This window comes from Tamandua tetradactyla, chromosome 25 (genome assembly GCF_023851605.1).
Source record: "Tamandua tetradactyla isolate mTamTet1 chromosome 25, mTamTet1.pri, whole genome shotgun sequence".
NCBI lineage: Eukaryota > Metazoa > Chordata > Mammalia > Pilosa > Myrmecophagidae > Tamandua > Tamandua tetradactyla.
In genome coordinates, this window is record NC_135351.1 from 5,430,002 (window position 1) to 5,443,187 (window position 13,186).

The following is a 13,186-nucleotide window of genomic DNA, read 5'->3' on the forward strand; positions in this document are numbered from 1 at the left end:
TTCACGGTTCTACTGCAAAGATAATGCACTCCAACCTACCCTTAACTTTCAAGTTCACCTTTCCTTTGACCCCACGAGGGAGCATCCTCTAAACACATTCTCTTTAAGCTCTTATTCTTCCTTCATCCTTAAGAGGGGCTTACAGCACTTGAAAAATGCCATCAAATCCTTCGTTTTACAGACATATGTAGGAAGACTAACATAGGCACTGGGGTCGTGGTTTTAAATTTTTCTGTGTTCCATCAATGGGGAACAGAGTCACAGAAATGCCTTTGGAAAGGAGAGGCTGTTCTGGGAATGGGGGCGGGAGGAGAAGGTGAAGCAAGCTGATAGGATCTTTCCCATCAATTTGCAAGGGACATTAATCCAGACAGCTCCCACAGGACAGATAATTTCTTGCCCGCTTGGTACAAGATTAAAACAATGGCTATGATGATGTAAGAGTTTCGTCTTACACATCCATGAACTACGACTGTTTACTAACACTCGGCTATGGGGAGCGGGAGAGACATATCCACGCACTGACTATGATAAACTGTCAAATTTCTGTCTCACATCTAGACAAAGCATTTAAAAACGCTGCCCAAGATTGCCTGGAAGTGGGGGGGCGGGGGCTACATTTTCTTTGAAGTGCCCCCAGAAGGGACAAAGATACACACACTGTTTGAATGGCATCCCATCTCTCCTAAATTCTAAGAAAATTGGACCATTATAGGATGGCATCGATTTTTTAACATTGCCCATTCTCTACCATTATATGTGCCCACACGCCTTCGCTCACGCATCACCCCCTGACATTTCACCCACGAGGCAGCCCCCTTGCAAGGAGGACTCTACTGGAGCCTAGAGCAAGCCAGGTCATGGGCTCGAGCTCACCAGGATCTCAGCACTGCAGACTGTTAACTGTTTTGGCCCAGAATCCCAAACCGGCATATTCAGAGTCCTTCCTATACACTCCAGCAATGTTTACTGAAGTCCCCAGGAAGCATTTTGAGGGGATGCTGGCATGGCAAAGTCTAAAGCCCAAGACACCAGTCTATGGAAGGAAAGGAGCCTGGGAGGGGGTCAGAGACTCTTCAAAAGCTCTTTGACGCTCTGGGTATAACTAAGAGTCACCAGTCTACCTAGTCTTCCAAAGCAAAGGGGGACAAGCTGAGGTCTCCCAGATAAAGGAACATCTGAGAATAGGATGCCCTTCTCATGAATGTGTATTTCTTTGTGAGAGAGGCAGTGGGCAGGAGAACAGAGCCGTGGTGTACCTCCAGCCCGAGAGAGGTAGACCTGGAAAGACGGGGTCCTCCAGGCCAGCCGGTGCCAGGGCAGCGCCCTCACCCCTCATCGGGCCACCCTGGCCCAGGGACAGTGACAGTCTGCAGCTGCAGGAAGGGCGTTTGAATGCACCAGGAGGGGAGTTTGGGCGCAAACTAGGAAAAGCTAGGGTTCCCTTAGTGGCGAGGTGCGGTGTCACAGGGGAGAGCGGCAAAAGCCTCACTTCACCCCAAAATGGATTCACCCCGACTCAGGGGACGAGGAGATTAAGCCGATGCGGATGCAGGCACACCGAGGCTAGCATCACTCTGGGGACCCGGGATCCCCATCTGCACCCCGGCTGGCTCAGGCCTGGACCTCGTTCTGCATGCAGGGGACGGAGGGAAGTAGGGGGGCACTGGGGGTTCCACGGAGCCGCGCGCCTCACCTTGCTGACCACATTCTGGACGAGGCCAGTGCGGATGCCGTAGTCCCACGCGTGGCAGTCGCAGTTGGAGGCGTTGACCCCCTTGTCCGGAGGGGACGGCAGGGGCGGCGTGTCGCCCCCGTCGGAGCCGTTACTGCTGCTTACGTGGCCCGCGGCCCCCCAGGCGGCAGTGGAGAAGGTAGCGGTCGGGGGGCTGGTCCAGTTCCCCAGGTCGCGGGTGCCCCAGCGGCCCACGGCGGTGACCCCCGCCGACTCGGCCCCCGGGCCAACCCCGCGACACCAAAAGTTCGGCTGATCCAGCAGGAAGGAGTCCGAGAACTGGCTGAAGCCGATAAACAGCGCCGGGATCCAGGTGAGCAGTACGAGGGTCCTCTGGTAGCCCCCGCCCAGGCCCCCGAGGAAGGGCAGCACCGAGCCGTCGTAGTCCAGCAGCAGGAGGCTCGGCGCCGCCGCCGAGGAGCAGCAGCCCGGGTGCGGGGCGGCGGCCGGTGGAGGGGGCAGGGGCGGCAGCGACTGGATCTCCCCATCCGCGTCCCCACCGGGGCCCGCGCGAGACCCCAGGGGCGCCGAGGCGGCCGCGTCCCCGGGTGGCAGGGCGCCGTTCTCCGCGGCCGGGGGCTGCAGCCGCCCCGGCCCGCCGCCCGCGGCCTCGCGCCGCCGGTCTATGGCCATGGCCCGGGCCCGCGGCGCCGAGAGCGGCGCATAGAGCGCGCCGCAGGCCGGGGAGCTGCCGCCGTCCCCGCGCCCCCCGGCGCCCGCAGCCGCAGCCCGCCCGCCCGCCCGCCCGCCCGCCGCGGGTCAAGCGGGGCGCTCTCCGCGCGTCCGGCGCGCTCCCTCCGGCTCCCGCGGTGTCAGGCCGTCCCCATTCCACCGCCCCCGAATCCGACCTCCGCGTCCCGGGCCGCTCGCCGCCTGCGGCCCCTTCGGGCGCCCTGGCGGCCAGGGGCCGGCAGAGGCCGGCCCGCGGGCCCTCAGCCGCCGCCGCCTCCGCCGCCGCTCATCGGCTTCCCGCAGCCCCGGCGCGGTGGCCGGCCCTGCCCTCCCGGCGGCTCCCGGCGGTGGCTCTTGGTGATTCCCGGCGGCTCCTGGCTCCGGCGCGCGGCGGAGGAAGCGGTGGCGCGGGGCCGGGCTCGCGAAGCCTGGGGCCGACAGCTGTGCCGGGCGGAGGGTCCCTCCGCTCTCCGGGCTGGGTTGCTCGCACTCACGGAGCCTTCCGGAAACCGGAGCTCGGATCACAACCTGCGGGGCCGGCCGCGCGCGGCCTCCCGCCCCTGCCTCCCTCCCCGCCCGGGCCCGCCCCCTCTCCCCCCGCCGAGGTGGAGGTAACCGCGGCACCTGCTGCGCCCGACTCTGCGCGCGAGCGCCCCCTCCAGCCGGGACGCGCCGCGGGATCCGCTTGGGAGGGGGAGGGGGAGGGGAAGAGCGGGACACCCGGGCCGCCTGACCCGGAGGATCTCCCGGTCAGCGCTGAGAAGGAGAGGACCGAGCGAAGGCCAGCGCTGAGCACGGCGCGCGGGGTCGCCCAGGCCGGTCCTGGGGTTCCAGAGGAGTCGCGGTTCGCGGGGAAGCAGGTGGGGAGGTTTGGCTTCGAAGGTCCCTCGCTCTGCGGGCGCATTGTCTCCGTTCCGAGGTGCCCAGTCCCTACGCCACCCGCACCCCCATTCCGGGGCCGGAGTCTCCAGCGACCCTTTTGGCCGGGCGCCGGCGGGGATCCAACCCGGCAGGGTCAAGGAGTGCACGTTTGCCAGTTTCAGGTCGCAGGTTATCCGCAGCGCTGGGCGACCCACCGCATTCCGCACTCCTCCCTCCCCTTTCCGGGCCCCCCCACCCCGCTCCCAAATTGTCCTTACTCCCCTGACTCCAAAAAGGAATGCTAGCAAGATAGATGTGAAGCACTATTTATATACACCTTATAAACACGCAGGGTGGCGTTACTTTCCACCTCCTTTCCAAGACCCAAATTCCCGTTCCAGGCGCCGTGTGCACAGGCGCGCGCATCTACACACGCGTATATACCGGCAAGCCTTGCCCGCCTCTGCCTTGCAGCGGCCGATCCTTGCACAGCAGCGCTACAGAAATAACACCCACCCTGCGGCAAACGGCTACATTAGTGTATTTCCTCGCTGCCCCCGGATCAGGCGCCAGAGATAATTGCACGGCCCCTTTTACCCCCGCGTCCACCCATGTTGGAGAAATGTCATATTCGGAGAAGTTTATTAATGGAAGTCTTAGATGGAGCAATCCCTTTTCAGGCCCCCAAAAAAGTGAAAAATGCTTTTGCCTTGCCAAAAAAATATGCTCTAAGCTACATACACTGAATGCATTCTTTTGCATTTCCCTTATGTTTTCAGCTTAACTTTGCAGAGTTTGGTGGAAGGCGTTTTTAACCTGAAGTTTTAATTTAGCTATGAACAACATGTGTGTGGGCTCTGTGAAAGACCGGCACAAACGTTTTTGTTTTAACGCGAGGAAACTCCTGAAAGCTGCTTGATGGGTGAGGCCGAGGGCTTGGGGACATCCTGAGCTTCCTAGATCGGCTGAAGAGGGAAGATTAGATAGCCAGGGGGAAAGAACCCAAAAGGGTTGCAAGGAGATACCAAGCCTCCAAAACTGCACCTATTTAAAGAGCTTTGGGGGGTGGGGGGCAGGTAGGGTGGAGCGTGCACGTTTTTCCCAATTTCACATTAGTTTTTATTAGCTTGACTTTTCCTTCCCTTTCCTCTCCCCGAAAAAAAAACAAAAAAGATAATAAACTCAAAGTGCTTATCCCACAGCCTGGAACAAACTAAGTGCTGAATGAATGTTAGCTGTGTTACCATTACATACAGCCCACTTTTCTGTTTCGGAATTTAAATAAAAGTTTGCAGATTTTACTTATGGCCTCTTCAGTGACTGACGTTTCTAGAGAAGGTTTACTTTGTGTTTGGCTTTGCAACGTTTCCCCAAAGTAATTAAGTACTCATTTGTTTTCTTATAACTCATCACAAAATAAACGTTGCCAGTGACCTTCATGGCCCTCCCAGTTGTAACAGTAACAATGATAGCTAACTTTGTATGGTTGGCTTTCAAATACAAACTTCAGACTGTGCTCACCCCTGGGAGGCAGAACTTCAAGATGAGGCTATAAACTTTTAAGTGGTTCATTGCCAGAGATGGAAGAGTTAGCCTACAGAACTGGTGGAGAACCTACATCTTCCCACTTGAAATTCTGGCTTTCCATATTTTAACATAGAGGGACAGATTATAAAACCATAAGAAAGAATTAAAGAAGATATTTGTTGATGTATATTGTGGGGGGAGGGCGGGGGAGAGTGGAGGAGGGGGAACTTCATTGACAAGCTGCTGTTATTAGTCCTTGGACCAAAGAGAAAAAAAAGGGATATAAAAAAATCTTCAAAAACTATATTGCCAGAATTTGGAGCTGCACTAGAAAATGGCACCCTCTAAAACTGAAGCTAAAAGGATTCAACATAAAGTGTTTGAAATTAGCCATCTGTGACACTGACCCAAGCATTGTAATTAAATTGCTGATGAGATTAAAGGTTTCCCTAAATCTCTCTTGGATCAACATTTTCCCCTAAATCTAGTACAGAAGATTAAAATGTAACTAATTTCAAGTAAACAGGCCTTTAATTCCTTAAAGCACACCAGAAGTGATTTGATAAGAGAACCTAGAAAAGGAGGAAAGAGAAAGGTTTTGACACTGGGAGAGCCTCCAGAGAGAGTATTTAGGAGAATCCACCAGCGAGGGGCCCCATAACAAGGCACCTGCTATATCCTATTTCCCTTTTCTACTTGTACTGCAAGGTAGCTATTTTTCTCATTTGCTTATTTATTTACTCCCTCCCCCCTCCTCTATCTCTGGTGCCTCAAGCAGTCCTTGGAGACTTGAGCAAGTCACACCAAAATATTTGCTGAATAAACCAATATGTCAAGTTATCACTTGATGATGTATCTATTAAGGGGATAGAACTCTGTTTATTTTGATTCTTAAACCACCAAGCTACCTTTTCATATTTTCCAACTCCTCAAAAATAGTGCTCAGATCAGACAGCATGAGAATTTAGATGAACTTGGCAATTATGTTTCTTTTTCTTTTTGGGGGGGTGAGGTGATGGTGCATGGTCTGGGAAATGACCTGGGGTCTCCTGCATGGATGGCGAGCATTCTATCACTGAACCACCCATGGGCCTACAATTATGTTTCTTATTATGGTTAATATATGAAGTTCTTGTGGGCACACACTGGCTTACAAACTGGTTGGTTGGTGGCTTGTAGGCACATGTAGCTCATGGACCATATTCAATATTGCCAGGGAAATAATTGCCAACATTTTGAATCAAGGAAATTTAGCATTTTAAAAAAGAACATATTTGGGGCTTTTCTTGAAAAATCAGATGCCCTGGCTTTTTGGTGCCTCCACCCCCCCCCCCTTTTTTGTATGGCAGGTGCCAGTGCTCTCCAGCTGCCCCAACTCCCTTGCCTACTATAGTCCCTTCTGCATGTTACTTGCCTGTCCTTGGAAAGCATCTGAGTCTGAGAACCCAGATTTATGCTAGTATCATGGATTTACTAACTCTCTTTATAAAGAAGACTCCTTATAAGGAGAATATTTCTTTATACAGAGAATGTAAGGAGAAAGTGGGGGACCATGCTTCCTTTGGGAGCATGTTAAATAAACTACCATGTTGTAATTTCTTAAAATTTCAGAAAATAAAGAGATGAAAGATGCAATTTATCTCTTACACTTGAAATATTTTATTTCCTTAGAGATAAAACAAGGGGAAAAATGAGCTTACTTTGAAAATTGAAGGACCCCTAATTTTAAGTCCTCCATAATTCTGTAAAAGTTTAATCCTAAGGAATTGGTGTCAGGGTTAATTAACTTAAAATGCATGATAATAGTCATGCCAAATGGATTTCACATTGGTTTTAGCAACATATTCGTGTTTATTGTTTATACATGAATTCACATTGTGGAATTGCATGTGTTTTCTTTTTCTTACTCCAGTTTGATTTTTTCTTTTAAATAATTATTTTATATTTATTTGAAAACTAGGTGACTTTGATTTTGGGGAGATGGGAGAAATTGATATGAAATTACCTCAAACTTTAATTCGTGTATATTTGAACATTACTTACATCATTCTTTGGCTTTGGGAAGGTAACTGACTTTTTAACAAGGAATTTGACATTTACAAAACCTATCATAAATGAAAATGGAAAAGCCACTTTTGTTCAGTGACAGAAGTAATAAAAATGTCACATAAGCTCTCCTAGGGAAAGCTACAGGTACTATCTTGGGAAAACTACTTACTCATTGAGAACAAGCCAAATTCACCCTTTCAAATTGAAAGGCCAAGTGAAAATAAATAAGGAAGTGAAGATAAGGCTTTTATGCTAAAAATCTACTTCATTGTAAATGTGGTTATGTTACTAAGAAATTAAGAGTTCACAAATAATTACGATGCACAAATCATTATACAGATGCCTTTTCCGTACTTTCAGTATATTGTAGAATAGCCAAAAGAAAATACCGGAATTTACTGACGCCTACTGAATTGCACATTGTAAAAATCTCATGTACCCCCATCTATTTCGCAACTTTAGAGTCTTAGAGAATCACAAAAACAACCTCGTAATATTGATGAAGGAACGTGAGTCAGCCCAGAACTAACCATGCACTTATGCTTGTATGGTTAGTTTAGTTCTAGCCTAGCTCCACTCCTTTACATTTGTAAATTGTAGTTTTATACACTTGTTACTGTAATAGCAGCAACTCCATCTCCCCTTGTTTGGATCCATTAAAAAAACCCTCAAATCCTTAGATTCAGGGAGACAAATTTTAAGGCCCAAAGGCTATCTGATCTCCAGCTTCCTGCTTTAGCAATAAGTTCTTTCTCTGTTTGAAACTCTGGTATAGTAGATTGGCTGTTATGCACATTAGACACAGAACCCTGCATTGGTTCAGTTTTAGTTGATAGGGCCTAATCACCTTTTTTTTAGTGTTTTATTTTCAAACAAAACTCTAGTTTTCTGAAGGTTATTTTTCATAGATCATAAAACTATTAATTCAATTATAAATTAATGTTTCCTTGTTTTTATTTATTAGGGAAGGGTATAATTACTTTATCTTATTTAAAAGAAGTTAGTTCATTATTTCCCATTGTTTATGATCTTTATTTCTCTAATTTCACTTCAGTTTTTTCAAACACTTTTTTATTATGAAATATGTCATGTAGAAAGTGATACATTTCAAAGTACAGCTTAATAAGTAGTTATAGAGCAAATTTCCATCTTGGTATGGGTCACAGTTTCAGAATTTCAGGTATTTCCTTCCAGCTATTCTAACACACTAGAGACTAACAAGAAATATCAATATGCTGATTCAGTAGTCTCATCATTTGTTCAGTCCTATCTGCTCTGTGATAACTCTTCCCTCTCATTTGATCCTTTGCCCAATCACTTTTTAAAAAAAAAAATTTATTGAGAAATAAAATGGTATACAATCAATGGCTCACAATGTCATCAAATGGTTGTGCTAAAGATTTTTAAAAGCTAGGGTAAAATTTAATTTTGTTCTCTTTTATTAAGTTAGGACAATTAGTGTAATAAATTAATCTAGATTTTATGTCGACTTTTGTTTGCTAAAAATCACAAATGTCCCTATTTACCTTCTTGTGTTTAGGAATTTTTCTATCCAATGTCTTTGTCACATGCATGTACTTGCCCAGATGAAAAAAGACACATTATCTCCAGAACTTACAAGTGAAAAGTATATATTTTATTCTAGGATGAAAACAATTTCTCTTTGATCAGAAGCATCCCAAATGAACATAATGAAGCTGTTCGAATATTGCACTGGGCTTTTTTGCATGAGTGAGTAACCTAAAGGTACATTGTTTTAGAGGGTTGAACAATCAGGTAACAAGGGTTTAAGGAAAGGAATTTTCACTTCCTAAGAGAGATAAAATAATGGTCTTGAAACAGCCCTTTTCCTCTAATTAGTTCCCTGCTAGTCCTAAATGAAAATGGAAAAAAAAAAAGCCAACAAAAAACAAAACAAAAACAGGACTGCATGGTCTGTTTCTCCTAGCCAAATCTAAAGTGACCAGACTAATTTCCTTCATGATTAGATAGAAGTTAGGGGTCAGTTAGAGTAACAAATACCCCTCACTAGGGGGATATCACAAAATGTACTTTCTGGGGCAAGGTCTTGACCAATATTTCCTTTTGGATGAAATTTTCGTCTCTAATTAATGAATGTATTACTCTTAGATAGTCCCAAAGGATTTTAAAAATTGGTCAAGTGTGTACATTATCTTCTGACTAAATGTTCAGCTACTTCATAGGGCTTTGAATAATAATTTAACATTCCTACAACAAAAAATAAAGACATAAGCTCACTGTAAACAATTTTCCAAGTTAACAGTCAGTAGTTTAAAAATGAAAGTAAAATTCTGAACTGCTATTGCATAAAATACTTTTGCTATTTTAAAATGCAATTTAACACTCAGTAGCAACAAGCACTTCCAGTACTTGGATCTTGGTTTCTAATTCCATTTTCCAATAAAAGAACCAGAGATCTGAAAAATGGCTGATTCCAAGACTGGGACAGGAAATATACAAGCTGAACCTGGAACATCTTGTGCCAGAAAGTAAGGAAGTGCTCAAAGGAACAAATAATGTCCAAAAGGGGCACAGGTATCAACCGAAAGAATTCTTGATCATCAAACCTGGAACTATTTGAGTGATAAAGAAGTATTGGCTTATAACCCAAAGTCTGCAGTAAATGTTCATGAATCCATACTGATAGAAATAAATGACTGAATAAATAAATAAATGAGGGAGAAGAGATAAATCTCTCATGTGGAAGAATTCCAAATAATTTATGTAAATACTTCACCCTCAGAAAGGGGAAAACAGCAGACAAATACTGGTTGAGGGACAGTCTATAAACTATCTGAGCGATTCTCCTCGGAACTGTGAAGATTCATCAAAAACATGGAAAATCTAAGAAGCCAGCACGGCAAAGAGAGGTCTAAGGAGACGTGATCACAAAATATAATGTGATATCCTGGATGGCATCCTAAGACAGAATCTGAATAAAGTATGGACTTTAGTTAACAGTAATGTATCAATATTGGTTCATTAACTGTAACAAATGTACCAGATGTATGTGACAAGTTAATAATAAATGAAACTGGGTGTGGAGGATATAGTAACTGTTCTACCTTGGCAAGTTTCCCTAAGTCTAAAACTCTTCTAAAATAAAAAATCTAATTAAAAGAAGTCATTTAGCATTTTTAACACAGTACTATTCTGTTTCAAGCTCTAAATCTGTAGTGTCCTTTGATTTGTGTAGGCCCCATCTCTTTGATTATATTTTTAATCAAGTAAAGATATAATAGTTTGGAACTCAAAGTTGACGGGAAGCAGAAATAAATAAATAAATAAATAAATAAACAATGGAAAATTACATTTTAATAAAAGCTTGGCATAGCAACTGAATTTTTAGAAATATTCCAAAAGGTTAACAGCTACAAATGCCAGTAAAATTGTCTGTCGTGGCTCAGCTCTAAGTCTCTTAAGAGACCAGCAAGGAGGTTTGGGCCTTGAATCCTATTTGAGCATAATAACTGTAACTTTGTTTAAATTCTCTCTTTTCATTTAAGTTCCCATATTTTATCATGTTTTCATCATCCACCCAGAAATGCATTTAAACCAATTTTTCTCTTGTTTCTTCTAGCTTTCCCCCTTGCCTTGTTAAACTCCTTCACATTCAATGTTTCAAAAGTTAACACAGACCCCATAGGGAGTCTGCAGACATGTGTACGGAAAAACCGACACAATTTTAGCTCATATAATAGAGCAGGCTGTAGCCTCCAGGTTAATGGTCTTTGACTTGGTCTTTTTATCAGCCAGATCATGTTGGGAATATAAATCTAAAGGTATTCAAGTAAAATTCCATTTTCTGGTATATGTCCCTAATGGACAGGGCCCATGATTTATGTGTCTCTGCAGCCCTATTGCCTGTCACCCAATAAATATTTGCTGAAAGAAGGAATGAGAATCTGCATATGAGATTTTGCCAAGGGGAGAAGAGGGAACAGTGTCTTCCCGGTGGGAGGAATAGCAGGAATGAAAATACGAAGGCATTAAGGAGAATTGCACATTTAGGGAAGTGTTGGGTCCGTGAGGTTAGGTGATGCATGGTATTTCTATAATATGATATAACTATTAACATTTATAGAATAAAATGTGATGAGACTATTTGAGACATATGAGTTTTAAAGGGAAGTTAAGAAAACCCTAAGGAGATAATTCACTTTGAAAAAACTCACCTTTATTAATGTATAAATTACATACACACATGGAATGAAGCAGGATAACCACCTGTGAAACCATCATCCCAATTAAGATACAAAACTTTTCATTCACCCAAAAAAAGTTCTCCCATGTCTCTTGTTGTCTGTCCCTCCATTTCACACAGTCCTCGAGGCAACTACCCATCTGCTTTTTTCTCACAAGCATTTCCTGCTCTAGAACTTCAGATAAATGGAACTAAGCTGGATGTATTCATGTGTCTGGCTTCTTTCACTCAGCATAACTAACGCCTTTAAAATTCCCCCACATCCTTTTGTGTTTCCACATTTTATTCCTTTTTATTCCTGAGTAGTGTTCCATTATGTGAATATGCCACCGCCTGTTATCCACTCTTCTGTTTAATGGGCAATTGGCCTGTTTCCAGCTTTGAGCTACCATGAATAAAGCTGCTATATATGTTCATATACAGCTCTTTGTGTGGCTCTATGTTTTCATTTTTCTGGGTAAAATCTACGAGTAGTAGGGTTGCTGGGTTGGATGTTGAATCATAGCTCATTTTTTGAGAATGATGCCTTGGGCATTACCAACCTACAATGTGTCCTTAGGCCCACTGTCAGAACAAAGACCCAAGGGCTGGAGAGAGCTGGCATGGGACATTGGACATTTATGAGATCAGAAAGATGCTCACATTATTTGAGGATGCAAGTGACAATGGGGAGATGGCACAGAGGGTGCTTTTGGTGAGTCTGAAGCTAAAGTGAATACCTTACTGTCAGTGTCTAAAAATGGACCTATTTGAGGCAGCAGATTAGGCTCTCATATTTGCTTACATAGCAAAAATCTATGGGAAATTGCCTGTAACATGAATGTCTTCATATTCTCTTGGATGTAAGTTATAGAAAACCCAAGGCAAATGGCTTATTCAAAAAGGGACATTTTAGCACACATAACCCCAAAGACCAAGGGTTGCATGGTTTTAGACATGGCTGAATCTTGATGTCATTAGGCCCCGGTCTTTCTCCACCCCCTTGGGGTTGTTATCTTCAGTTGCAAGCTCCACGTGGTATTTTCCACACTCAGGCTTGGCAGCTCTAGCAGAAACGCAGGGCATCTTTTCTAAAACCCCCAACAGTGACACAGCTTTGAATCTCACTGGCTCTGAGTGTTGCTGGCAGGCTACATGCAGCTATGTTTTAACCTATCACCAATGGCTCCCAGGCCTCCATGCTCTGATTGGCCGGGCTTGGGTCCCTTGGCACGGAGGCAGGGACCCAAGGCCCCAGGGACCTCATCCCAACCATGACTGAAAGTGGGGTTGCAGAATTCCCTTCAGGGGAATTGAGTCGCAGTTACCAGAAGGAGACAAGCAGATGTCCACTTCCATTGTTCTTCGAGGTGTGATGCAGATTCTAGATTTTTAAAAATATCGATGTCATTTGGAGCGCCTAGTCTAAAATAGAACATAGAAGAGGCGTTAGCTACAAACTGTGTCAGGAGAAAAATCTGCCGCTTTTCAAGATAGCTCAGTGAATAAATAGAAGGAACTACTAACCACAAAAACACCAATAGCTCCAGGTTACTTAAATTTCATCTTTCACTTAAAGCCCATGTGGGAACACTATTAGCAAACCTCATCACCATGTTATTGGGAGATATACCTACAGGAGGTGCAGAAAAGTGGTATAGATTCCCTCAAGTTCTAGGTAACTATTTTTGTTTGTAAATTTGGGCTCAGAGGGGCAGGACATCAGCGTCAAGTTGCTTTTATGTCCATTAGCCCCAACTAAACATCACTCTTGGATTCCTAGAGCCTGTGTGCCCAGAGAGCAGGAAGCATCAGGGAGTTTAGTTCCCCCTCACTCTATGTCAGATGAATATGGGACAGCAACAGCCCCAGCTCCCCAGCTTGCTTCCTTGTCCAAGTCTGCTTCTGGGGATCCAAGCCTAAGTCAGTGAGGATAAAAGTTTCAAGCCCAAAGAAACAGTTAGTAGGGTGTTGTGGGGAAAGCAGAACATCTAAAGTCAGATCTGAATTTGGGGGCCCATTCCACAACCTGCTAGTTTTTTACCTTGAGCAAGTCATATTACTTCTACACATCCTACTTATCTCCTCTGTAAAATGGGAATCATCATAACACATGCCTTACCTACCAGTCACCCAAG

General features: G+C 45.3%; 1 protein-coding gene and 1 long non-coding RNA gene across 3 annotated transcripts in view; one reads left to right on the forward strand and one right to left on the reverse strand.

Moving 5' to 3' along the window:
* The window catches only part of SLC22A23 (solute carrier family 22 member 23), a 227,978-nt gene extending 225,610 nt beyond the window's left edge, over window positions 1-2,368 (reverse strand). For both annotated transcript variants that reach the window (XR_013168803.1, XM_077143888.1), the window contains exon 1: window positions 1,697-2,368. Coding sequence is in view for 1 of the 2 variants with exons in the window: in XM_077143888.1 (XP_077000003.1) it covers window positions 1,697-2,368 (672 nt within the window). In the remaining variant the exon portion in view is untranslated. The remainder of the gene's footprint in view (window positions 1-1,696) is intronic.
* LOC143669258 (uncharacterized) overlaps window positions 1,731-13,186 on the forward strand; it is a 53,792-nt gene continuing 42,336 nt past the window's right edge. Inside the window, exon 1 of the long non-coding RNA XR_013168804.1 lies at window positions 1,731-2,048. This is a non-coding gene — a long non-coding RNA (uncharacterized LOC143669258). The remainder of the gene's footprint in view (window positions 2,049-13,186) is intronic.